The sequence below is a fragment of the Dasypus novemcinctus genome, chromosome X (assembly GCF_030445035.2).
Source record: "Dasypus novemcinctus isolate mDasNov1 chromosome X, mDasNov1.1.hap2, whole genome shotgun sequence".
Taxonomy (NCBI): domain Eukaryota; kingdom Metazoa; phylum Chordata; class Mammalia; order Cingulata; family Dasypodidae; genus Dasypus; species Dasypus novemcinctus.
In genome coordinates this window covers 17,369,402-17,394,746 of record NC_080704.1, presented here as the reverse complement: position 1 = coordinate 17,394,746, position 25,345 = coordinate 17,369,402, and the positions used below count along the sequence as shown (strand labels likewise).

The window sequence follows — 25,345 nt, the reverse complement described above, 5'->3', positions numbered from 1 at the left end:
GGAAGACAGTGCAACCAATAAATAAAATGGAGGTGCTACTAAAAAGGAAATATCAGGGAAGCGGACTTGACCCAGTGGTTAGGGTGTCCGTCTATCACATGGGCGGTCCACGGTTCAAATCCCGGGCCTCCTTGACCCGTGTGCTGCTGGCCCATGTGCAGTGCTGATGCGCGCAAGGAGTGCCCTGCCACACAGGGGTGTCCCTCGTGTAGGGGAGCCCCACATGCAGGGAGTAAACCCCATAAGGAGAGCCGCCCAGCGTGAAAGAAAGTGCAGCCTGCCCAGGAATGGCACCGCATGCATGGAGAGCTGACACAGCAAGATGACGCAGCAAAAAGAAACACAGATTCCCGTGCCGCTGACAACAACAGAAGGGGACAAAAAGAACACGTAGAAAATAGACACAGACAACAGACAAACTGGGGGGGGGGGGGGGGAGTGGAGAGAATTTTTTGAAAAATAATAAAAAAATAAAAATAAAAATAAAAACCCTAAAAAAAAGGAAATATCAGAGAGCATGAAGGAGCTCTTGGAAACAAACTATCATCACAGAAATTGAGGAATCAGTAGAAAAAAATAGAATATTTAAGAAATATTCTAGGAAGTAGAGCAATAAAAGAAAAGAAATGGAAAGTAAAAGCAAAAAGATAAGAAGGTACTGCAGGTCCAATATCAGAATAATAGAAATTCCAGGAAACAAGAAGAAAGACAATGTAGATGAAATACTCACCAATTAAATAATTCAGGAAAATTTCTCAGAACAGAAGCACATGAGTTGGCAAATGAAAAGGCTCTCTGAGTGTCTGACCCAAAAGATGAAAATATATCTATATATTAATAAAAGCACAAATTTATGAAATTTCAGGACACTGAAGATAGACACTTGTTATCCAGACAAATTGTCAATAAAGTTGAAAGTAGATGTTTTGGTTCAACAACAGAAATGTATTGGCTCATGGTTTCAGGGAATAGAAGGCTTGCTTCCTCCTGAGGTTGGTATATTCTGGCTGACCAGTAATCTTTGGGGTTCCCTGGCTTCTTCATCACCTGGCAATGCACATAGCAGCATCTTCTTCTTTCTCCTCCATGTTCTGTTGACTTCCAACTTCTGGTTCCTTCCTGTGGCTTCTCTCTCTGTAGCTATCTCTATAAAACCTCCAGTAAAAGGAGGAAGACCCACCGTGATTGAGTTGGGCCACACCTTAACTGAAGCAACCTCATCAAAAAGTCCCAAAGGGGGAAACGGACTTTGGCCCAGTGGTTAGGGCGTCCGTCTACCATATGGGAGGTCCGTGGTTCAAACCCCGGGCCTCCTTGACCCGTGTGGAGCTGGCCCATGCGCAGTGCTGATGCGCGCAAGGAGTGCCCTGCCACGCAGGGGTGTCCCCCGCATGGGGGAGCCCCACGCGCAAGGAGTGCGCCCATGAGGAAAGCCGCCCATTGTGAAAAGAAAGAGCAGCCTGCCCAGGAATGGCGCCGCCCACACTTCCTGTGCCGCTGACGACAACAGAAGCGGACAAAGAAATAAGACGCAGCAAATAGACACCAAGAACAGACAACCAGGGGAGGGGGGGAAATTAAATAAATAAATAAATCTTAAAAAAAAAAAAAGTCCCAAAGGGAGCAAGTGTGGCTCAACAAGCAATTGAGTACCCGCCTCCCACATGGGAGGTCCCAGGTTCAGTTCCTGATGCTTCCTAAAGAAAACAGACAACAATCAGACATCAAAACAAACAAACAAAACAACAAGCAGGTGACGAGCAAAAAATTTTTAAAAAAAGAGGTCCTCTGTACAATGAGTTCACACTCACAGGATTAAGATGCTGGACATGTTTTTCTAGGGTACATAACTCTAAGCCACCATAGTAGGAAAAACACGTTTTCAGACATGCAAGGTCTCAGGAAGAAATCTTTCCATCCTTCCATGTAGTTTTCCTCAGAAAGCTACAGGAAGATGGTCTTCAAAAAGGGGAGTAAAACAAGAATGAGGGAGACATGGAGTGCAGGAAATATGTGACCTAGCACAGGAGAGATGAAGGAATGACTTAGGGTGGGAGTGAAGCAGATCCTAAGATGGCCTGGTGGGCACCACATGTATAAAGGGTCACAAATTCAGAATGGAGCACATCAAAAGACTCCTGAAGAGATTTCTTCCAGAAAAAGAAACTGATAGAATGTCTAAGGAGTCTGAACATTTTGAGAAGAGATTTAGACAACCAGCAGATAATTGTAGATCGAATTAGGACATAGAAAATTAAGCAGAAAAACAAAAGATATTTGTTAACTCCAGGAAGAAATACAAGTTCCAGTGCAGGAAAAGAAATGTAATCAAAATTTATACTGCCTGGTTCAGGTGCTAATAATATTTACATAGCCATAATAACACAAATGATGACTATTGCTCTGACCAAAATTAAATCTAGCTATAGTGGGAGGATGGGGAAATAAGAAGGCTGAGGGTGTATCAGGGGGGCAGGGATGGGGGAGAGAAAAAAGGCCATGTTCTCATCTCTCATAGGAAGAAAGTAATAGGGAAAATAGCAAAGAGGCATCTAGAAGAATAAAGCAGAGTTGCCTCTGATAAAAAGATTTGCAGGGGTTGGGTGGGAAATTCTCTTGTGTTTTTTTTAAAACAAATCTTGTCCAAAAAGTTGACTCTCTAAACTATCAGTATGTATGACTTTGATAAAAGCAAGCCAAGAAACCTAATGATGGTAAAAGGCCAACAAAGTAGAGAGATGATGGCATGAAGGGTAGTGTGAAAACCATATAGCCCTTGGTGCTATAGTCAAAGATAAAATACCAATCTAGAATGGACAATCAACTCAGCATGGTGATTCATAGGTACCCATGAGCAGCTGCAGTAAGGCTGTCTACCTGGAATGAACTTTGCTTCTCATCCTGGATTGGGTACAGTCCCCAGGGAATGTATGGAGCTTCAAAGTAGAAAAGACATCATTTCCTTGGTGGGAATGTGCTTATAAAATATTTAGAAATGTTTGCATTTTCCTGGAGGTAGTTTGAACGGAATTTCTGGAGGGAAAATAATGAAAATTGGGTTTATAACTTAAAAATGGCAGCAAGAGTATTCTTTGAAATCGTTTTTTTCAAAATGTGAATTTAGTGTTAGAATGTCATCAGTTCAATATGGTTACTTTAAACTAATTTAGGAATGATTGTATAGTTCAAGTTAAAAATGTGGGTCGGACATGGTCATTTATCTTCTCTCACTTTCCAAATCACAGCTATGGCATATTTTCATAAAATTTTAGAACCACTTCCAAAGGAACAAGAGTCAGAATAGCACTGACTTATTGACATCAATATTGGATGTTCGAAAAAAAATTGTCTTCAAATATGAGTGAAAAGTATTTTCAACCTGTAAATCTATACCCAGTAAACTATCAGTGAAGTATAAGATAGAATGAAGATAGACTACAAGAATTCTGAAAATTTAGTCACCCTTTAATAGGAAGTCACTTGTAGATGTACCACTGCAAAAGCAATGGAATATACCAAGAAAGAGAAAGGCAAAAGATTCAAGAGACAAAGGATCCAAATTAGGCCAACAATAAGCATCCAGCATGGCTGCCAGGCATTCCTTTTTGATTCAGATATTACCTGTATTAGTGAGGCTGCAGGCTTGGTCAAGATGGCATATATAACAAATTACAGAGGTTTAAACAAGATAGATTTTGAAGGAGAAGCAAATATTATTAACATAAAGATCCAGGGTGTCTGCTCTGGTGTCTCTGATGTACGAAGTTGCCAGAGTTACAAGCTCATTCGATTTTTTTTTTTTTTTGCTTGTTGTTTGCTGATTTTTTTTTTTTTGCTCATTGTCTGTTTTTCTCTAGGAGGAACCGGGAACCGAACCCGGGACCCCCCATGTGGGAGGCGGGCTTTCAGCTGCTTGAGCCGCATCCCCTTCCCTCATTCAATTTTGTTGTCCTGCCATACTTAGTATATTGCCCTCATTCAAATTGTCCCTGATGATTCACCACCATTTCCTATTTCAGGCAGCTGAAAGAAGGAAAGAGGAAGGGGAGAGTTTCCCCTTCCTTTAAGTGCATGTCCAAGGCTCAAATCTCTTTGCAGGATTTAGTCACATGACTATACCTAATAGTAAGGGAAGCTGAGAGGTGTAGTCTTCCTCCTAGGCAGCCAATTGCCCACCTAAAAATTCTAATACTATTGGAAGAAGAGGAGAATGTACATTGGTGAACAGCTAAAAGCCTCTTCCACATGAACTATTTCGCTTTTGTCTTCCAGGTCTCCCTTTCAATCTTCGGAGGTCTTAACCAGAAAATTATCTTCCTCCTTTGTTGCATCTTCTGTTTTTCTTTGTCTTCAGCATTCTTCCAACTTAGAAATAAGTTCCAATCTTCAATATCCTTTAAACAATCCTTTACCTCAATCCTACCACTCTCATTAAGCTATTGCTTTCTCTCCTTTTTTTAAAAGACAGAAATCTTAATGAAACAGTTCACACTCATTTGTTCTTCTTCCTCACCTATTCTCTTCTTAATTCTTTGTAGCCTAATTTTTACTAGTACTACTTCACTGAAGCTGCTCTTTGAACCATCAGTGTTCTGGTTATTTAAATCAGTGTCCTTGGTCAGGTTTTCATCTTCTCCAAGCATTCTGGAACTCTTGACACTGTTAACACCCTCTCTTTTATAATCCCCTCCCAACACGGCTTCTATGATACCCATCCTCTCCTCTCCTCCTTCCTCCCTGGTCACTCCTTCTTTGACCCACACCTTTCTGTAACCACTAGAAAGAGGTGTTTCTCTGTGGCTTTCTTCTTCCTGTATTCTCCCTGTGGCTTTATCTGCCATTACAGTGACAAATTTGTACCTCCTGGGTGGTTCGTAAAGCCACATGCTAGGCTACCTCCATACAGTAGCATGCTCAATATGTCTAAAACTGAAGTCATCATGTTTCCTTCCAAAGCCCCTCCTCTTCTGGTGTTTCCAGTCATTTCTTCTGAACAGCATCACCATCTCCAAGTTATCCTAATTTGAAACTTCAAAGGTATCTTTAACACCACCCTTTCTTTTGTTTCCCATGTTTAATTACCTCCACCATATCCCTTTAATCAGTCCACTCCTCTTATTTTTTCACTGCCAATACAATTGATCAGGTCCTCATTACCTCTAGTCTCGAGGCATGGCATGATTTTCAAGCTGTCATGTGCATACTAATCATTCAGTATCTTTTAAAAAACCTTTTTGTAAGGATCTTTTTTAAAATGCAGAATCTGGTTCAGTAGGATGGGCCTGGGATTCTGCATTTCCAACCAGCTCCCAGATGCTGCTGCTGGTCTTCAGACCACACTTTGAATTGCAAGGGGGACTCTGGACTACTGGAATAGCCTAACTGGTCTCTTCTCCAGCAGTACCACTCCCCACTTCCTCCAGCTAATAGAGTACTCTTCCTCAGACAAGGCTTTAGCTACGTTTCAATGTTTCATCTCTATGTCCCACATCAACATGACTGCCACGGTACTATTATCTACTACACTAATTTTTGTTTCAACAGTGTGTAGCCTCAAGTTTGTCCAACTTTTTAAAATTTAAGTACCTTCACATTCAGTTTTGATTGATGTTTTAACATCCATTGGCTTTTGTTTTGGTTCTGCATGCATTTGTCTCTGAATTCTCGTTCTTTTAACATTTTTTTCATATTTTTCTATTATTTTTAATTGCAATCTTGAGTGAATTCTTCTTCCACTGTTACATTTGTGCATCATCTTTCTTACTGTTAGATTGTCTCCCATACTTTGGAATTTTGGTGTCCAAACTAATCTTGAGCCAGAGGGTTCTGTGTGTGTGTGTGTGTGTGTGTGGTTGTGTACGCTTACAAGTTCCAAACAAGCAGTGATAGGAGATATTGCAGATCCAGTTACCCAAACATCATGTTGCACCATGATGCTTGGTTCAGATCTGGTAGCAAAGTTATATCAGCATCCTTTCCAGACAGGCAGTAACTGTCTCTGTGCCTTGCTCAAATTCTTCCCATCCCCATCTACAAGTTGGGGGTGGGAAGTAGTTAAGCAATGAGGCTTGTTACCTATTGTTTAATCGCTTCTCGACTTTTTGGCTAAGATCAAGTGTACTGCTGTTGAACAAACCACCCCTGAAACGTAGTGACTTGAAACAACAGCAATTTATTATTTCTCATGAGTCTGTGGGTTGGCTAGGATCAGCTGGGTGGTTCTTTGTTCCACATAGTATAGGCTGAAGTCTCTGCAGTGATAACATTAAGCTGGGAACTCATCTGCAGCTGAAGTGTCCAAGATGCCCTCACATTCTCCAGGGCCTCTCTCCATGTAGCTTTTCATCATTCAGAATATCGCCTGAGCTTTACAGCATGACCTTTGGTTTTCAAGAAGGAAGGTTCCAGCAGGACACACCCCAGTGCTTAAGCACTTATTAAGCTCTTGCTGCCTCTTATTTACGAATGCTCCATTGGTTCAGCAAATCACACTGGCCAAACCCAGAGTCAATGCAGGAGGAAATCAGACAAGCCTGTGACTAGGAGGAAATGGATCAATGAAGGCCACCCACCCAATAGTCTTCCACAAGGCTGCTTCTTGTCCCTAGCCACAAACGGAGCCCTTTCAGTCTCTATTACCCGACCAAAGCTAAACTCTCGTTCATGCCTTCCTGCTTCCACAGACAGAGCCCAGGGTCTATGTGGCTCCTGTCCTGATTACCATTTTGCATTTTGCTTCTGTTTCACAGTTATAACATCTACTTTTCTAATCTATATTTTTCTCTCTCATGTTTCTATTTGCAGCAGAGCAAGGTGTGAGGATTCTCAAATTTTTAATTTTAATTGAAAATGTCCTCTTGGCTAGAAGTCTGGCTCAGCAGCAAATCCATTTTCGTTGGTAAAATCCTTCACCAGCCTTCCCTGCAAATGCCACTCTTCTCTCGCCCGACCCCTTTCCTCTCTCTTCCCCTGTGTAATTACACAACAGTGTCCACTGGACAGTCAGCATTTGTCTCTGTGCCTTGCTCAAGCTTTTGTTGGAATGATCTTGCTCCCAACAGCTGCATGGACGTACTCTGCTTGTTCTTCTGGCTAAATGCTGGCAGCAGAAATATTCTTTCCTACTCAATTCCCAGTGTTTTTCTTATTTTTTTCTTTTGGCATTTATCATTTCCTAGGTTTTCTCACAGATATTTATACATGCCTCAACTCTGACTTACTTCCTTGGGGGTAAAGCTCAGCCAGATTTGCCCTGCACAGTGCCTTGCACATTGATGGCAGGTTCTCCATGTGTATTTGTTGTCTTCCCACTCCAAAATTTACATGTGAATTTGCAAAGAATTGAATATCCACATTTAATTTATACTGGTTCCATTTATAAGCCATTTCATTCCATAACTGATACTGATAGCCCTCATATCTTATTATAGGTAATCAGAATACAAGGCCTGTAAGTATTGTAGTCCAATTATAGTAGTTATTAAGAAAATCTCTAAAAGCATCCCTGGAAGTAGTGCATTTAGGCAGAGCACTATAATTAGAATTATCCCCAGATGTATATCTTAATCCTGCTGCTAAAACTTTCTTTTGCTTTTAAGAAAACAGCCTGAAAGGGAGACCTTTGTTTAAGGTTTAACTGACTCTAAATGGAGTTCCATGTGTACCCGTGTGAGAATGTGAACCCTTGAGAGGCAGAATCATGATTTATTTACCTGTTCATTGCAGTGTCTTGGTCAGAGGCTGGAGTTTGATGACAGCTGAATGTCTGCAGACTTTGTGGGAACCTACTGATATAGCCTGCAGGATCCCAGTCCAGTCCCTGCCCCACCCAGGGACTATTTATAAAGGTCAACCTATTCTACAGTATTTTAAATGCACAGAACCTTTTTAGAAAAGAGGATCTCTTTTTACTATTGATGAAAAGTGGAGAGAAAGATTTTTTTTTTAAAATACAACTTTTAAAAGACGGGGACTATGTTTAAAATTCCTTGTATTCCTCACAAGACCTTTCACAGAGTAGGTGCTCAGTAAATGATAAAGATAGGAAATATTTATTCTGTTTTTAACAAAGGTCACAACTCTTTTGAAAGAGTATTATTGGCATCAGGATCTTAGAAGATTCATGGTAGAATTTCAAATGTGTATTTTGATCAGAATTACGGCAAACCAGGGGCTCAAGAAATGAGCCCTAATTGTCATTTATACCTTCCAGGATCTGAGTCTCTTAAAACCTACTGCAAAAATGAAAAGGAGACCAAAGCAATGCTGAACCCTTTGGTAGTGTTGCTGCTATCTGTGAATCCAATTGCAAATTATTAAGCTCGATAAGTGTCCTCAAGTCTTTATCACCTTTATTCTCTGATGCTTCAATATTACACAGGACAGGTGACTACTTGAGCCTTATTTTTTAGAGTTTGCTCATTAATGCATTTCAAATCCTACAACCACAATGCTCTGTGAATTGTCTTTGCACTGTAATTTTTATAAGGAACACACCATGAAATATTTTCAATGCTTTTGCTGGGTATGTGACTGGGACTATTCTGTCACTGGATAAAAAATTCCTTAATATAACTACAACTTATTCAATGTCTGTTACCAGGAACAGGCCCTGCCTCAGCTTACTATCTGGCAAGGAGGGCAGACATTTAGCAAACAAGTACAATAGAAAATTTTCAGAAAGAAGTCCATGGACGATCCCAAGAAGACAGAAATCGTTAAGGATAAAGGGGAAGAGGAAGGGGGATAGTGGCCATGCAAAACAATTTGGATATCACCTGAAAAATGCTATGCCTGCAGTATAGCTAAAGTACAGTTAAAATTAAAAGAGTTAATCCTCTCTGGAGGTTTGGGAAAGACAGCAGAAAAAAGTTGAGGTCTTCAGGGATGAATAGGCTTTCTCCAGTCTTAGAAGGGGCGGTAGTGATGGGGTCATGGTAATGGTGATGGTGCTCAGACAGCCATATGCTCTTGAAAATGCATGCATGGCAGGACTGGGGAACTCGGGGTACCAACTGTGAGGCAAGGATGAACATCAGACCACTGACACTGATTCTTTGGTCAAACACCAGCATAGCCAGTTGAACCAACATGGGGGAGAGGCCGGTATTCCAGGTCAGACTTTAGATCCCCACCCCCCACTCCCAGTGTAGGGTTGCTAGGTAAAATACAAGATGCCCCATTACATTTGAATTTCGGATAAACAACGAATTTTTTTTTTAGTAGAAGTGTTGGGGAAAATACGGTGCTTACTGGGACACAGAGACTGATATGACTATAGACAAAGAATTTATCGAGAAGCTCTCCCAACGGATGAGTTCTGAAGAACAGACTTCAGCCCACTCCTGGAAGGGGGGGGACTTGAATTTATACAGAACTTTCCTAGGCAGGGAAATGATAGTCTATGGGGGGAGGGGTTGAGGGTCCGAGTGAGGTGCAGGAGCCAGTAGGAAGCCCTAGAAGTGAAAACTTTCCCTGATAGAGACTAAAAGATAGTGGGTTAGGGAGTTACAGTTTCTTGGAATGCTGCAGGAGCAGATGTTTCTTTGTTCTGTAGGAATTTTATCTCCCTCTGATATGCAGGTAGGGAAGGTTTCCATTTCCCTTTACTCCGGTCTCTATGTGGTTTCTTTAACCTGTGGGGATGCGCCAAGTCCTTAGACTTGTAGGTTTATGGGGGATGGGGTTAGCCTTTTCCCAGCGCAAATCATGGGAGACTGAGCTACAGCTTGTTAATTATTGTAAACCTCTAACAATAAGTATGTCCCCATGCAATGTTTGGGACATAATTATATATATCTAAAGCATTCATTATCTGAAATTCCAATTTAACTGGGTGTACTGTATTTTCATTTGCTAAATCTATCAACCCTATCAAAGTGGTAGGAACCAGCACAGTTCTACTGTCTCACAGATGATCACAAACAAAACGCCATCAGGCCCCCCACCCAAGTCCCTCCAGCCAGAAGAAAGCAGGGAGAGACCAGGCTTCCTTTTCAAAGAGACGCTGTAACTAGGCAACCAAGGCGCGAACCCAGCCAGCAGCAGCTGCCAAGCTCCAAGTGCGGTGCATTCTGGGAGTGGTGGCTTGCTAAGTTCGGCTTCGCCTCCAAAGGCCATCAGACTACCACTCCCGGCAGCGCCCATGGGTTGCTGCGAGGCATGCCGGGAGTTCTGGTTTCTCTTGAGGAAAGGTCCCAGTGGCTGGCTTTATTAGAAGAGACCAGGGCCGTTTTTGAGAGGGTTGAGAGACCGGAAATTCATAAAAGACGTTAAGCTGAGGAGTACTATTCCGAATTGAGAGAAAACAGGTCTCCTGTACCTCTTGGAGCCGTGCGCGAGCGCGTACGGACGTTACGTCCCGGCTTAACGGGGGGGGGGGGACGGCCGAGCGTCGTTCCTGCGCGTGATCTCAGGCTCGCGTTGTGATTGGCTGCTGCGGGGGCACGGCGCTCGGGCGCGGACGGCTCTGATTGGTGATTCGGAGCAGCGGGGCGGGGCTCCGGTTGCAGCCGCGGGAGGTCTGGACACGGGCGGCCATGGGAATCGCCGGTAAGTGCGCGTCGATCCTCCCGGTTCGGGAGCTCTCGGCCGCTTCCGGGTGGGGCTGGGCTACCCCGACCGGAGCGCGGGAGGTGATGGGGGCGAAGGCGGCCAGGCTTGAGGGCAAAGTGGGGGCGGCGGGGTTTCCGGCGTCGAGTGGGGCCGAGGGTGCGCTGAGGCGACGGCGCCGCGACCGGTTCCTCGAAGGCCGAGGCGGGCGGGGCGCGCGGGATTCCTGGCCGAGGTCCCCTCCCCGGCCGCCCTTCCTTCTTGCCTTGAGACTCGCTTTGACCCAAGGGGGTCGCTGCGGTCGGGGACTAGGCGGGGAGGGGGGTCCTCTTCTTGGCCCTGGCGCTCCCCAGCGAGCCTGCCGCGAGTGCAGTGCCCGGGGGCTCGGTGGAAAGACCGTGCTCTCAACCCCAGCCTCCCTCCTGGCCTTCCTGAGGATCTCGGGAGCCCCTGGTGTAACCACTGTGCCTAGAAGGTGGCCAAGGTGGAGAATTTTATGGCTGTCTCGCATTTGGCGCTTCAGAGACTGGCTGGGAGCCTTGGACAAATCGCTCGCCTTGTCTGGCTTCTCCTTTGTAACGCGAGGGAGGTTTTCACTAGGTCTCCAAGCCTTTCGTCCGCTTTAAAATCTAAAGTTCTGTGATAGGGCCGTGTGTCCAAGCCTTTGTACCGAAAAGAGGTTAGGAGTGATGACCTGGCCGTAGTGAACAGACTTCATTACAGAACCTTGCAGGTTAATAACCAAAAAAAGTTGTTAAGGATTTCATTTGGTTCTTCCTCACTGTTTTCGTTATCTTTCATCTTGTTTTGATTGACTAGACCGGGAAGTTTGGGTGCAAGTGATAAATTAACTACGGTAAGGAATGTTATTTAAACCATGGAAAAGCACAAGCAAAGAATCTCAGTATTTGGTGACATTGGATTTTAATTAGTAAATTCAGTTCAACAAACACCGAGTATTTCTGAGAATATATTTAAAATATAGATGGGTTTGTTGATGAGGATGATAGTGAAGGAATTTGCATTTTCTCAGTTTGCTGGTGAATTATGAAATCCCGAGCTTTAGGATGGCATCAGGATGGTAGAGTAGAATTTCTGGAGCCATGGAAATCTTTGTGAAGTTTGAGGAAGATTTTCACTACATCTCCAAGTCTCTCTTTAGCTTTAAAAGTCTAAGAGCTTTTAAGAGTATTGTAGATTGAGTGGACATTTCATGTTGGTGCTTAGGGTCTCTCCTGGATCTAGGTCTTCCCTTAGATAAGTATTTCCTACCTTAGGTGGCACCAGGTCCCGCCCATCTCTAATTTAGCCTGCCTTTTCAGGCTCCAAAGTCAAGGGAGCCAAACAGAAAGCCTACATTACTGAAAGAAGGTTTAAGGGAAAAAAAATAGAGGGAGCAGTTTGATTATATCATCATCCTTGAATAAAAAAAGAGAAACCATAAATGTCTCCCGCTGTCCGCAGCACCCACTACAGGTGGCACTTATAAAAGTGGCTCAGAAAAAGGCAGTACTAGCTCTAGCTATATTTTTGTATGACCACAGAGTTGATACTAGTGAGCCCATTATATACTTGGTTTTATTTCTAGGAGAAAAGACTCACAAATTCCTCTTCATATTAACCCAGTATATCTAGATTTGGAATGTATTATGTCTCTGGGCTGAGACTATGTTTTACTCTCTCTTTCAGATATTGAACGACACATACCTTGTCTGAGTTGCTCTGAGGACTGATGCCTCAACCATCTCAGTATGGCCTGTAGAGGAGGTGGTGGGCATGACCAGCCTCTCTCAGCTGCACTCTCCCCTGTTAGTTCTGGAAGTCATTCCCCGTGTACTCATTCCCATACTATATGCATGGTGTCTGACTTTTTCTACCCAAATATGGGTGGCGTGGAAAGCCACATTTACCAGCTCTCTCAGTGCCTAATTGAAAGAGGGAACAAGGTCATAATTGTCACCCATGCTTACGGAAATCGAAAAGGCATCCGTTACCTCACTAATGGCCTCAAAGTCTATTATTTGCCTCTGAAAGTCATGTACAACCAATCTACAGCCACGACCCTCTTTCACAGTCTGCCATTGCTCAGGTATATATTTGTTCGGGAGAGAGTCACGATAATCCATTCACATAGTTCCTTTTCTGCCATGGCCCATGATGCCCTCTTCCACGCCAAGACAATGGGGCTCCAGACAGTCTTCACGGACCATTCCCTTTTTGGATTTGCTGATGTCAGCTCGGTGCTTACAAACAAGCTTCTAACTGTGTCTCTTTGTGACACAAACCACATAATTTGTGTCTCCTATACTAGTAAGGAAAATACTGTACTAAGAGCAGCACTGAATCCTGAAATAGTGTCCGTCATTCCTAATGCCGTAGATCCTACTGACTTCACTCCAGACCCATTTAAAAGGCATGATAGTATAACTGTTGTTGTTGTCAGCAGACTTGTTTACAGAAAAGGTAATGAATGAAATGATGGCTACAATTGTACTGCACAGACATTGTTTTTTTCCTATAGGTTATTGCATACTTGTATATATTGATTGTTTGGCTTTTCATTTGTTTTATGATTTTGTAAGTACTTCTGCATTCAGTATAGCAAAAAAAAAAGAGTTCAAATATCGCTTTACAAATTCCTAAATTTTTGGAACAGTGGTGAATGCTTCCCATCCCCCCCCCAACAAATCTTTGATGTTTTAATAGTTACTGAAAAATAAAAACAATCACCTGATGCTTTTTATTAGGTCAGGGCTTTTAAACAATTAAAACAGCCCTGCACTTGTTCACCACATACTTACCGAGGTCCAGGGCAGAGTCCGTTCCATAACCTTTTCTTTCTGACTGCAAAAGCAATGTCTCTTCATTGCAGGTATTTTGAAGGCAAAAGCATAAAGATGAAAACTAAACTCAGCTGTAACCATACTATTCAGAGATGATGCTAATGAATATTTCAACTTAGAGCTTTCCTGTCTTTTTTATGCATATGTACATGTTCTTAAAATCAGTGGGTTTGTTCCACACGTTACTGTCTTATAGCTTGCCTGTTTTAGTTAACCGTGTGCAGTGCACATTAATAACATGTCGGCAAGGTAAGTGATGGAGAAAGCAGGTGCTTTGGGATCAGACTTCCTGGCTTCAGATTCTGGCTACCCACTGTGTGATCAAGGATAACTTACTTAACTTCTCTCAGTCTCAGTTTTCTCATTGGAATTTGGGCAGCAGGGGGAATCTTGTGAGGGTCCAGTGACAGTTCTTAGGAAGGGCTTGTCTCAGTACATGCTTGATAAGTGCTCCTGTTATCAGGAAGGATTTTTTAGTGCCTCTAAAGCACTTAATGGATACCACAGTAGAGTTTGTGGACTCTTGTATACTAAAAGTCTGAGGCTGTCTTGAATTTGATTATTAAAAATATATAGTCTTCTGGGTGGTATTTGAAACCTGTCCAGGAATCAAAAATGCCAAGTAAAGTAGAGAGTCCTTTGTAAAAATAATAATATGTGTCCCTTACCTACTTGAATGAACTCAAAGCACTATTAATGTGCGCTGAATTGCCGACAGCTTGATGTTAAGACTACTGGCTTCAAGTGTAAGAACATGGATCTGAGTTCTGCATCATCTTTCTTGAAGTCACCTTTAGAAAGCAGACTTTACAATTGCCAGTTTGGGTTTCTTTTTCCTGGGCTGAGAACCTATAGGCATATGAAGCAATGTGCTTCTGGATTGTTCATTTTCTTTTTTCAGTTTTATACACTGGTCAAGGACACTCCTTATCTGATAACGGCTTTTCTCTGTGACTTCCCTTTATTAAATTTTTGAATGTGTTCAACATAGTTTTTATGAAAAACGATTTGTCAGTTTATGTGATATTTAATCAAGCTACCTAATACAGTTCACAAGTGCAACTGGTATCAAACAGATTTGTTGTCAAACAACTGATTCTTGGTAAGCATGAAGCTCAGCTGTGGGACCAGAAGCATGCTGGTTTTGTAGGGAGGGTCTACAAGCTAGAAGTGGGCCTTGGTCAGTATATTTTACATTGGGAATGGAGAGCTTTGTTTGATCAGCATTCCATTTAAGTGGAAGCTGCATTTTCTGAGGTGAAGACAATGGTGTGCTTTCATTTCTTTAATCAAGATGATGGCAATGGACCACCATCAATATGCTCTGTATTCTGAATCCTTGGGATATTGGTGATGTGTTTGATAGGACTTAGAAAATGTGCATACATTATTTTCTATCCAAATGGTATGCCTCTGGACGATAGCTAGCTGAGAATATGCTGTGTGTATGGTTGAGGATCAGAACCATACAGAGATTAAACCTGTTCATCTTTACTTCATTGAGGTGGTATCTTAACCAGCTGAGCTGAACACCAGTGGAGAGGAGGCACAGGCCTTTCCTCTTCTCAATTCAGTAATCTAGTAACTATTGAACCCTCTCCGTATATCAGGCACCATGCAAATAAAAACAAACAAAAAAACAGCCTGGATAAGAATGGCTGCTTCTGTAGCCCAAAATTGAATATAGTTGTATTAATGGTCTTTTAACAAATTAATTTCCTCAGAGGGTGTTTGTTGGACCAGATAGCAGCAACCCATTGAAATGTATTAAGTAAGAGAAAAGATAAATCAAAATTTGTATTGCCAGGTTTCCTGGCTGGTGTCTTCGTGTGCCACTTCTCATGAGCCTGTCCTCTCATGGTTGCCCAGTGTTGTGGAGTGTATGCAGGCACACCCACTTCTTGCTGTAGTGGTAATGACAACTTATATTTATATTCTGCAGTTGAGAAAGCCTATGCATGTTACAGTACCTCACTTGACTCTCCCAACAACTGTAGGGTAGATGTTATCTGCATGTAACAGACAAAGAAACTGAGGCTCAGAGAGGGTAAGTAACTCATCCAGGTTGCACAGTAAGTAACAGATAAAAAACCTATGCCTGGCTCTTCTCGAATTAAGGCCTGTTCTCCCTACCCTTGGCCTAGCCACCATTATCCTTGGTACAGATGGAGAAAATTCTTCAAAATATTCTTATTCTGATTTTTAAAAGCCTTTTTGAGTCAAGGAATTTTCCTTGTCCATTTTGTGTGAATATGGCAATTGAAAGTCATTTTGTATGTTTTGTTGTGCTAGACTCTTATAAGGAGCAGAATAATTTTTTATACTGGGGAGAAAAAATCTTTATTAAAATAATGGATCATTGATAATGCTAATAATCAGCTTCATTTCTTATAAGGTCGTTGTCAGAATTAAATGAAATCATACATTTAAAATACATTGCCTGATGAAGGAAGCACTTGGTAAATGTTAGCTGTCGTTAGCAATTATAGTTATTGCTCTATATGTGTTGATTTTTTTCCTTGGGAGAATGGACTCTACTTTGTGTAGAGGAAGGTGGGGATGGTGGGGGAGAGGGAAAAAAGGAAAGAAAAGAATTAAAGGAGGCCAAATGTTAAAAATAATTAAGCCAGCTTCTGATTTCTCTAGAAATCGAAATCGATGGTTTTGGTAATAGAGTTGAAATAAAGATAGATAAGGTTTTAGGGAGAAGCTTTCATAATTCAGAAAATCTAAATGTAATCTTTGATAAATGCAATCAGTTTGAAAGTAGTAGCAGAGTTTAATTAAACAATCCTACTTTCAATTATCTAGTAAAATGACTCGTGTGTCATTTCCCCCCACCATTTTATACTGTAATTGATCTTCCTTTATTTGGGAGAATTGATATAAGAAATGAAATGCTTGCCTATGTGTGTGTACCTATATGCATTTTTTAGAGTAATAACTTTCGTTTGGGTCTAAGTGGGTTAGTTTACTTTTACTTTTGAATGGGTATACTTAGTAATTTTTACTGAACTAAATTCCCAAATAGCATCAATATTGCTGTGACTTTGGATAGCCACTAATTTTTTCAGGCTAGAGGGCATGATTTATTTTATTGCTTTGTAGTACCTGAGATTGTATTTATATATCATAAGAAAATTTTATTTAAAAAAAAAAGGAAGCAAGAAGCATCCTTTTGTTCTGCAAACTGTGACAATCTGACAGTTGAGGTCCTGCCACCTTCATTTACTCTTTCATTCCAGAAAGTGGGCTGCACCTGTTTTGAATGGCCTATTCTTTCAAATTTGGTAATACCATAGTGATTCCTGAAAAATTCTCACAGACTGTATTTTGAGCAAACTTGAAGCAACAGTTACACTTTGTTGCTCAACCTTTTCCTTTTCTTTTATCATAGACTGGTAAAATTTTATTTCCAAAAGAGACCCTGGACTTTAGGTGCATAGGTCTCTTCATTTTATAGATCAGGAAACTTGCCCAGGATCTAAGAGCTCCTATGTAAAATGCTGGGACAAGGCAGATCCCCAGCCAGTCCTCCTGAGCTGTAGAAAGCTTTGGCTCCAATATTAGCTACCTCAAATGCCTTTTTTAGAAGTAGGTCATGTGTAACTCACAGGTGAATAACTTAAAGAACAGTACGTTCAAACGAAACCTAATAGTACTCGTTTTGGACATGTGAAGGGGAACAATAGATTTTAAGATACAGATCTTTGAGAATTGCAATCCTCGGGGGATTCACAGTTTGTGAATGATTTCACCCTCCTGGGAAAGGTTTTAAAAAGTTAATTTCTCTACTTTAAGGAACGTATAGCTAATACTTTTCAAAGTGAGTATATTCTGTCAGTAGTCCTAATGAGGTATTTTTAAAAAATTATTTAAATATTGCTATTTCTAGCATTCAACTTTATTTTGTATTTTCAGGGACCGATTTGCTTAGTGGTATAATACCTGAACTCTGTCAGAAATATCCAGATTTAAATTTCATAATTGGAGGAGAGGGACCAAAGAGAATCATTTTAGAAGAAGTACGGGAAAGATACCAGCTGCATGACAGGTATTGCTGAATTCCGTATTTTCTTAAGTGAGAAATTACCAGTGATCTGTATTCAGTTTGGGCTACATGTCTGTATTAGATGTGCTGCTTTTTCTAAATATAATTGATATAGAAACATAATGCAAGGCTATTTTGTTTTTTCCGTTAGCCCAATCTTATTTTAGGGGCAGTGGTTGGAGGCACTATGGAAGAAGGTATAGGAAAACAACAGCCTCAATTGGCAGTGTTTGCAGAGTTCCAAACCGTATTGTATTTAAATCATGGAAATTTCTCTGCACACACAGATTCAGACAGGTCTCTTCCTCAGCGACTTAGATAACATGCAAGGGGTGTCTATGTGAGGCATCAGCTTGAAAGAGCCGCTTTCCTGGTTAGAAATAACACTTTAACATTTTACTTGTCAAAGTGTGTGAATGTTTCCATTAAAAGCAAACCAGTTTTTAAGAAAGTGAAATGGTACATGTTTAGCCCTATCTGTGCTTGCCATTCTACAGATGTTAGAATTAGCACACTAATGTTTATAGCAGCCTTATTCACAAAAGCCAAAAGGCAGAAGCAACCCAGGTGTCTGTCATCAGAGGAATAGACAAACCAAATGTGAAATATACACACAAAGGAAAATTACTCAGCCATAAAAAGGAAAGGAATTCTGATACATGCTACAACATGGATGAACCTTGAGGACATCATGTTGAGTGAAATGAGCCAGGCACAAAAAGACAGATATTGTATGATCTCACTTATATGAAGTACCCAGAAGAAGCAAAGTTAACAGGGACAGTAGATTATAGGTTGCAAGGGGTCTGGGTAGTGGGGGGTCTGGGAGGAGGGAGTTAGTGCTTCATGAGTGCAGAGTTTCTGTTTGAGATGATGAAAAAGATGGGGTAATGGAGATTGATGATGGTAGCACAATATCAATATCGTGTATGTAATTAATACTACTGACAAGTATACTTGAAAGTGGTTTAAATGGGAAATTGTGAGTTGTATATATCTTACTACAAAGGTTTTTTTTTTTTAAAGTTAGAAACATGTTAGCTCTAAGAGTTTGAATCAAACAGCTTTATAAAGCTGCTTGATTTAGATCACAGTTTGGTGATACTGATGTTTTGAGGTTGAAAACATTAGAACCAGTAAAAACCTGAGTATAATATGAATAGCAGACTTAGGATATAAATTTTACTTATTTTGTAGCCTGATGATTTACTCCTTTCTTTCCCTCTCATTTCAAAAATCAGGGTGCATCTCTTGGGAGCCTTAGAACACAAGGATGTTAGGAATGTCTTAGTTCAAGGACATATTTTTCTTAATACCTCCCTTACCGAAGCATTCTGCATGGCAATTGTAGAAGCAGCCAGTTGTGGTTTACAGGTAAAAAGGTTTTTGAGACTTTAAGTTGTTGCATTTCTGTATTTGTATTTTGAGTAGTAGTCAGACACATACTCAGTAATAATTTTTTAAGTTGATTTTGTTAATTTTCCTGAGATACGAATTATGGTGGATCATGTGTTCTTTTTTTTTCATTTTTTAAGGTTGTAAGTACCAGGGTTGGTGGAATTCCTGAGGTACTTCCAGAAAATCTTATTATTTTATGTGAACCTTCAGTAAAATCTTTATGTGAAGGATTGGAAAAAGCTATTTGCCAACTGAAGTCAGGGACATTGCTGTCTCCCGAAAATATCCATAACATAGTAAAGACTTTCTACACCTGGCGAAGTGTTGCAGAGAGAACCGAAAAGGTATGTTATACGCTAAGAAACGGCTATTCAGAGATAATGCCTGTAATCTTTCTTGATAGCTCCTGTATACATCTGTTGCTTTTACATATAGACGTAACCATTTCTGTTTTGTTGCTTAAGTTTATGAAATCCTTTCCAAGTGAAAAGGAATGAATGTTGTATTGTTTTTGGTGCATGATGGGCTAAGTTTTTAGTCAAATCATTGCATTTAAAATCTGAAAATAAAGTAATACAGTTTAACGCACTCATTAAACTGGACATAAAGAAGTTATAAAAATGTTCTAGAAGCCACAACAATTAGAGGCAAAACTAGTGTTAAAACTCACAGTTCTTGACCTATTCTTAGTCATTGTCTTGAGGCTGTTTCTGATTCTAATGCACTTATGTCTATCAGAAAATGTGATTTGCTTGGCCCGATTGCGGCAACTGATAACTTATGAATATTTCACTCAGACCACTTCCTAACATTCCTGCGTCAGTATTGCCAACTACTGTAATTTTCTTCAGGAAGAGGATTTTTGCATCTTTGGGCTGTTGGAGAACATCAAAAGTTAGAATTCAAAGTGAATGTGACAAGTGTTGGAGAAATCAGAAATAAAAAGCAATGATAGAGAATTTCCAAAAGGATAAAAAACAGAAAATTAATTCATACCCTATTTAGGGAAATACAGTTTTGGCAAATGCATCCTGATTTTGAATTAGTGCCTTCATTTATTCTATTCAGTTTTCTCCTTTGCTTAACTGCTTCTCAGTTAACTTTGTCACCCTGGTCCCTCATAACAGGCTGAACGGAAGCCACTATACTTCCTAATGTGTAGAACTTGTGAACCAGAAAGACAGCTGATTTGGAACACAGAGAAAATAGCTTTATACTGACACTTGATTCAGTGCAGCAACTAGTTTGTGGGTAGTCTGAAGTGGAGATAGAAAGATGAAGCTGAGTAAAGCTCTTCACTGTAAGGCTTTCTTAATTAGTTTGAATTGTAAATTCTGGTACATAAGATGAGCCCATTTTGAATATAAGTGCAAAAACTCATCTCCAATACAGCTTTCGTTGAAGTTTAAGTTAACTGTCAAACATCATTGTCAGGAACATTTCCGAGATACTTCTAGAAGTTTTGCAGTATTTCCACCTATATGAAATAGCTGTCTTTTCCTTGTTTTCCTTTGGAAGTTGGAGTCTAGCACTAATTACCTGTTGGGAGTGCATGTCAGAATCGGCTAGGTAGCCTTTCACACTCAATACTTTCCATCTTAATGTCCCAGCCCAACCACTCCTAGAGTCTGATAAGACCCTTAAGTAGTAGAGATGGAAGTTGGGGTCTGGTTAGCAGGGATATTTGGTTAGACAGGCTTTTTCAGTGGTACCCTTCCTAATCTAACCCTGCTTGAGAACCTCAGCTCTGTAAGTTGTGGCCTGACCTTGATAGACATCATGTAAACCTCCTGAGTCAAAACTATTTGGGGTAATCAATTCAAGGAGAAAGAACTATTTTAATGGTGACAATTCGTCAGTGTATTTTAAAGGGCCAATTAGGGAAGCGGACTTGGCCCAGTGGATAGGGTGTCCGCCTACCACATGGGAGGTCCGCGGTTCAAACCCCGGGCCTCCTTGATCCGTGTAGAGCTGACCCATGAGCAGTGCTGATGCGCACAAGGAGTGCCGTGCCACGTAGGAGTGTCCCCTGCATAGGGGAGCCCCATGTGCAAGGAGTGCACCCCGTAAGGAGAGCCGCCCAGCACGAAAAGAAAATGCAGCCTGCCCAAGAATGTCACCGCACACACAGAGAGCTGACACAGCAAGATGAGGCAACAAAAAGAAACACAGATTCCCAGTACCACTGATAAGGATAGAAGTGGTCACAGAAGAACACACAGTGAGTGGACACAGAGAGCAGACAACTCGGGGGGGGGCGGGGGGAAATAAATGAAAAAATAAATCTTAATAAATAAGTAAAGGGTTAATTAGGATTTCTTTTTCAAATCACAAATTTTCTTCATAGTTCTGCTTAAAGTAATAGTAAAACATCAGAGATTTTTCCTGTTATATACTCTGTGATTTATAATATACATTTAGAAAAAACTAAATCTTTGTCTATAATGGTTTATTATCCCTAACATTTTCTTTATAGTAGTAGGTTTTTATTTGATCACTTAAAACATAACATAATTGATCTAGAAATAAAGGTTGGAAAAACAGGTAAGTTTGTAGCTGCTGTTTCAACTCTACCTGTTCAACAGAGGACATTTTGATCCTTCTCAACCCCTCCCTCTTAGCTTAACTGTGCTATTTTTGGGAAATTGATTTAAAAAAATTAAGTTGGAGTTCATGCAGGAAAAATACTTTTTCAATTGCAATTGACCAGTCTTAGCATAATTCTAATTGCAGTGTTTCAATTTAAAATTTCTTCAGGGTAGAAGAGCTACATGAAAACATCCTGTGCCTTTCAAAGGCCATCGGCCTTTAGAACTTGGACTGTATGATGTTCTCGTTCAAAAGGGAATGGTTTACCAGTCCACTATCTGGAGAATAAGCACAAAAAATGCTCACCAGTTCAATTGAAAAGAACGCTAATGCTGACCCATTTCATATGTTCTGAATCATTGTCTAACTGTCTTTGTTTTTTTCTGTTGTCAAATTTAGTACTTAGCAATGTTTTAAAAAGTAAGCTACCTACTACCATTTATCAGCAATAAACCTTAGTTTGTTTGCCGGTATTTGGCCCATACCATTTACTAAAATTTCCCCCATCTCTTTCCTGCCCTTTTATTTATACTGGAAATCCATGAAATGTTTCTATATGCCCTCACCAAACACATATAGCAGTGTGGTTTTGTGTGGCTGTTCAGAGGAAGAGTCCCTGTTTCCCCAGAAGCACACTAGATTATGTAACTCTAATTGTGGTAGCTCTCTGCCAGGTATCGGCGAAAGTTATCTCAGCAGAGTCAAGGAATCTCAGAAGGCCAGTCCTGCTTTAGGGAGCCACGGCTGTATTAATAGTGTCCCTACAGTGGGAGTCCAAAGAGCTGCTCAGACTCCTGAGGACTTTGGAATTCTGGTAGTCGACTAAAATAGATGGTAGTCCCCTAGAGGGGAGGAACTGTGGCTTATTGTCTTCATGTCACAACTGCAATGTCCAGCCCTGAATTAGTGCTCATCGATAAGTATTGCATCGCATTGTGATAATTACTGTGATTAAGTTCATTGGTTACATCATTAATATATAAACAGCAACAACAAAAATGTAAGTGACTTCTGTTTGCATTCCTTTATAAAATGTTCCTGGTAAGTGTACATCATCGTTTATTTGAGAACGTGTCCTGGGTCGGAATGCTCATTCATTCCCTGTCCTCTCTTCCCACCAGGTGTATGACCGTGTGGCAGGGGAGGCTGTTTTGCCAATAGACCAACGACTGGATAGACTCATCTCTCGCTGTGGCCCAGTAACAGGCTGCATTTTTGCTCTGCTGGCTGTGCTCAACTTTATCTTCCTCGTTTTCCTGAGATGGATAATTCCAGATTCTAACATTGATGTTGCAGTAGATGCCACCGGGCCGAGGGGTACCTGGACTCCTCAATATTCTTACAGTAAACAAGGGGAAGACAAAAGTGAGATTTCTAAAACCAGGTAGAAGAAAGCCTGGATTGTACGATTTTAAATATTTGTGATAGTTCTACTGAGGCTATTGAAAATAACCTTGCTTTTTTTTTTTTTTAAGTAGTTAATTCAGTAAGTTATGCTACCTCTATCATTCAACGCTTTATTTTGAAGAAAGATAAAAACTTATGCAATTCCTGAGTGTAGAAACTCCTTGCACTTACTTGCCTAAAATTTAGGAGAGAAAATTTAAGCCACTCAGGTATGAAATTTTTCAGACTACTGAAATCCCTCTAGCAGAGATGTTTTAACATTATATTTTGGGAGCTTTGGGTGCTGAAGGGCCAAACATTTTCTGGGCATTTTTTTGGCCGATTTTTAACGTTCTACCATTAATTAGACATTCACCAGATGTTTACAAGTTTTCTTTAGGGAAGTACAACAACTATATGAACTACTTTAAGTCATGTTCATATACATTTATTACATATTTAAGTCATGTTCTTAAACATTTATTGGGTGCACTCAGTAAGTGTTATATCTAATCAGCAGGTTTCTCCAGTAAGATGGGCCATTAGTTATGAGCATCTTTTGAGCACCTCCTACGTGGGGAACATTTAACTAGATACTTCCTTCCGTTAAGGACCAGCGGTGCACTGGTTCTTTGTTTATTACTCAAATTGCTTATTTCATTGTAGTAACAGTTAACATGAAATGGTAAAATATTCAGCCTGCCAGAAGTGCTCATGCTACTTAATGCCAGGATAGAATTGCTGGCAGCCTGAGTCCTTCTTTGAGCCTGTTGTATGCATTCTCCTAGGTAGAGCCTTTGTCCGCAGTTTTCTTTATGAAAATACTTTTTATTTTTGAAGTACTAGGGACCGCTACACTGTTGGTGATGGTGCAGAGAACTCTCCACATCTTTCAGTGCTTAGTTCAGTCTTCTGTAAATGCCTTTATGTTATCTGAGCAGAATGTACAAGGTGTGCCATCTCAAAATCAGCTGCTATCCTGCACCTTTGCTATAAGTCACTAACCTTCACTTGTGGCCTAGCTGATGTCTGATGAGTATTGTCAGTGTGCAAAAGTCTTTATCCAGAATTTTTTATTTATACCAAACTGAGTCTGAAAATTTTAAGAAACAAGTCTCTTTGTAGGTGGATTTGTTAACTGGTAATTGTTGTTGCCCAGAGCCATGGGTTTTTTAACCCCAAATTACCATATGGTGTGTATTATTAATTCTTTGAACTTTTTCAAATAAGTTTTTGTGAAATCAAAATGATGAGGCACTTGTGGGTGTACTAGATAGCTTCTGTCAGTATTGTGAGTCAGTACAGGATTTTTTTTTTTACTGACAACATTCACAGAACTTGTTACTTTTTGAAAAGTGTCTTAACATGACTTTTAACTGGTTGCCACTGATATAAAGAAATATATTGTGTTTTGTTTGTACTAAAATACAAATACAAGAGTGTAATTTTTAAAATCTAGAAGTTAGGATTCCTTTTGTTGAAGAGAAATGGACTGATCCAAACCATTAAATCTTACTGGGATTTTCATGCCTGAAAGCTAAATTATATAAATAGGAAATCTAACAGCACCAGTATTCATGATAAAGTGAGAAACTGTAGCATTTGGTTTTATTTATTCAGCAGTTTTTAAAGGCATACTGCTGTTTTTTCTTAAATTTTTGACTTTTTTTCTTTTCATAATTTCTATGTATACTTGGCTTATATTATTTAGGACAGAAATAGGATTCATAGTTGTCTTTGCATGTAAACTTTATCATTTGCAAATTAAAATTCTTTTCCTTGGGATTTTTTTCTAGCAAATGAAAGTAAATTTGCTTGTCATATGTAAATCTTAAGTTTCAGACTTCCTTGGATACCTTAATTATAACTGTCAGAGTTGCACTGGTCAATATGTGGAAACATATTGCACTACCCTGCTACTTATATTTATTTGAAAATGACTTTACAGCAATGAGAATTTATGAAAAATATATTGTATTTCTTTTAATGTTACAAAACTTAACACCTGTAAAACTGATTTATTAAAACATGCAATGTGTCCAAAAATAAAGTTCAAAATGACATTTTGACAATTTTCTGAGTGTCTTGTTTTACAGTATATTATTTACTAGCAGAACAGTTCCCTACCCCCCCAACACACACACTTTCTTTTTTCACTACAATTTGATGTGTTGGTTAGTCTGTTAGTAAACCAGGAAATACCTTTCAGATGATGAATTACTCTCTTCACCTTTTATTTCTAGTATATATTCTTTTTTTACTCATGGAATAGCAAGTTCAAACTATGCCTTCGTTTCCTGATCCACACACATCCTTATTTTTCACTGTAAATCGAGTTATCTCTATAGGACAAATACATTTATAAACACTTGTGTAAGTAAATTATATAATTATACTGTCTGTTTGTGAACTGTTTTAAGAGCAATTTGCATTTTGACTTCATTTACAGAAGCCCAACTCTCCCACCCTCTTTCTCAGAAGCAGTGGAAAGCAGTCACCTATCTTCTTATGTTCTGATTTTCCTTAC

At 40.2% G+C, this 25,345-nt stretch overlaps 1 protein-coding gene across 1 annotated transcript; it reads left to right on the top strand.

Annotated features, from left to right (window-relative positions):
• Positions 1–12,698: 12,698 nt before the first annotated feature.
• On the top strand, positions 12,699–24,890 carry PIGA (phosphatidylinositol glycan anchor biosynthesis class A). The gene is made up of 6 exons (XM_071213253.1): positions 12,699–12,791; positions 15,417–15,441; positions 17,316–17,448; positions 18,687–18,819; positions 18,981–19,187; positions 22,554–24,890. Exons 1-6 carry the CDS (start codon positions 12,699–12,701, stop codon positions 22,818–22,820), a joined length of 858 nt encoding a protein of 285 aa, XP_071069354.1. The 3' UTR covers positions 22,821–24,890.
• The last annotated feature ends 455 nt before the right edge of the window (positions 24,891–25,345 follow it).

What these genes read in the sequence shown, in the direction of transcription:
- PIGA (XM_071213253.1), top strand. Translation starts at nt 12,699, where the DNA reads ATGGCCCATGATGCCCTCTTCCACGCCAAGACAATGGGGCTCCAGACA. An exon ending in GATTTGCTGATGTCAGCTCG is followed by an intron (nt 12,792 to 15,416) that starts GTGCTTACAAAC and finishes TGCATGTAACAG; the next exon opens with ACAAAGAAACTGAGGCTCAG. An exon ending in AGATACCAGCTGCATGACAG is followed by an intron (nt 17,449 to 18,686) that starts GTATTGCTGAAT and finishes TTCAAAAATCAG; the next exon opens with GGTGCATCTCTTGGGAGCCT.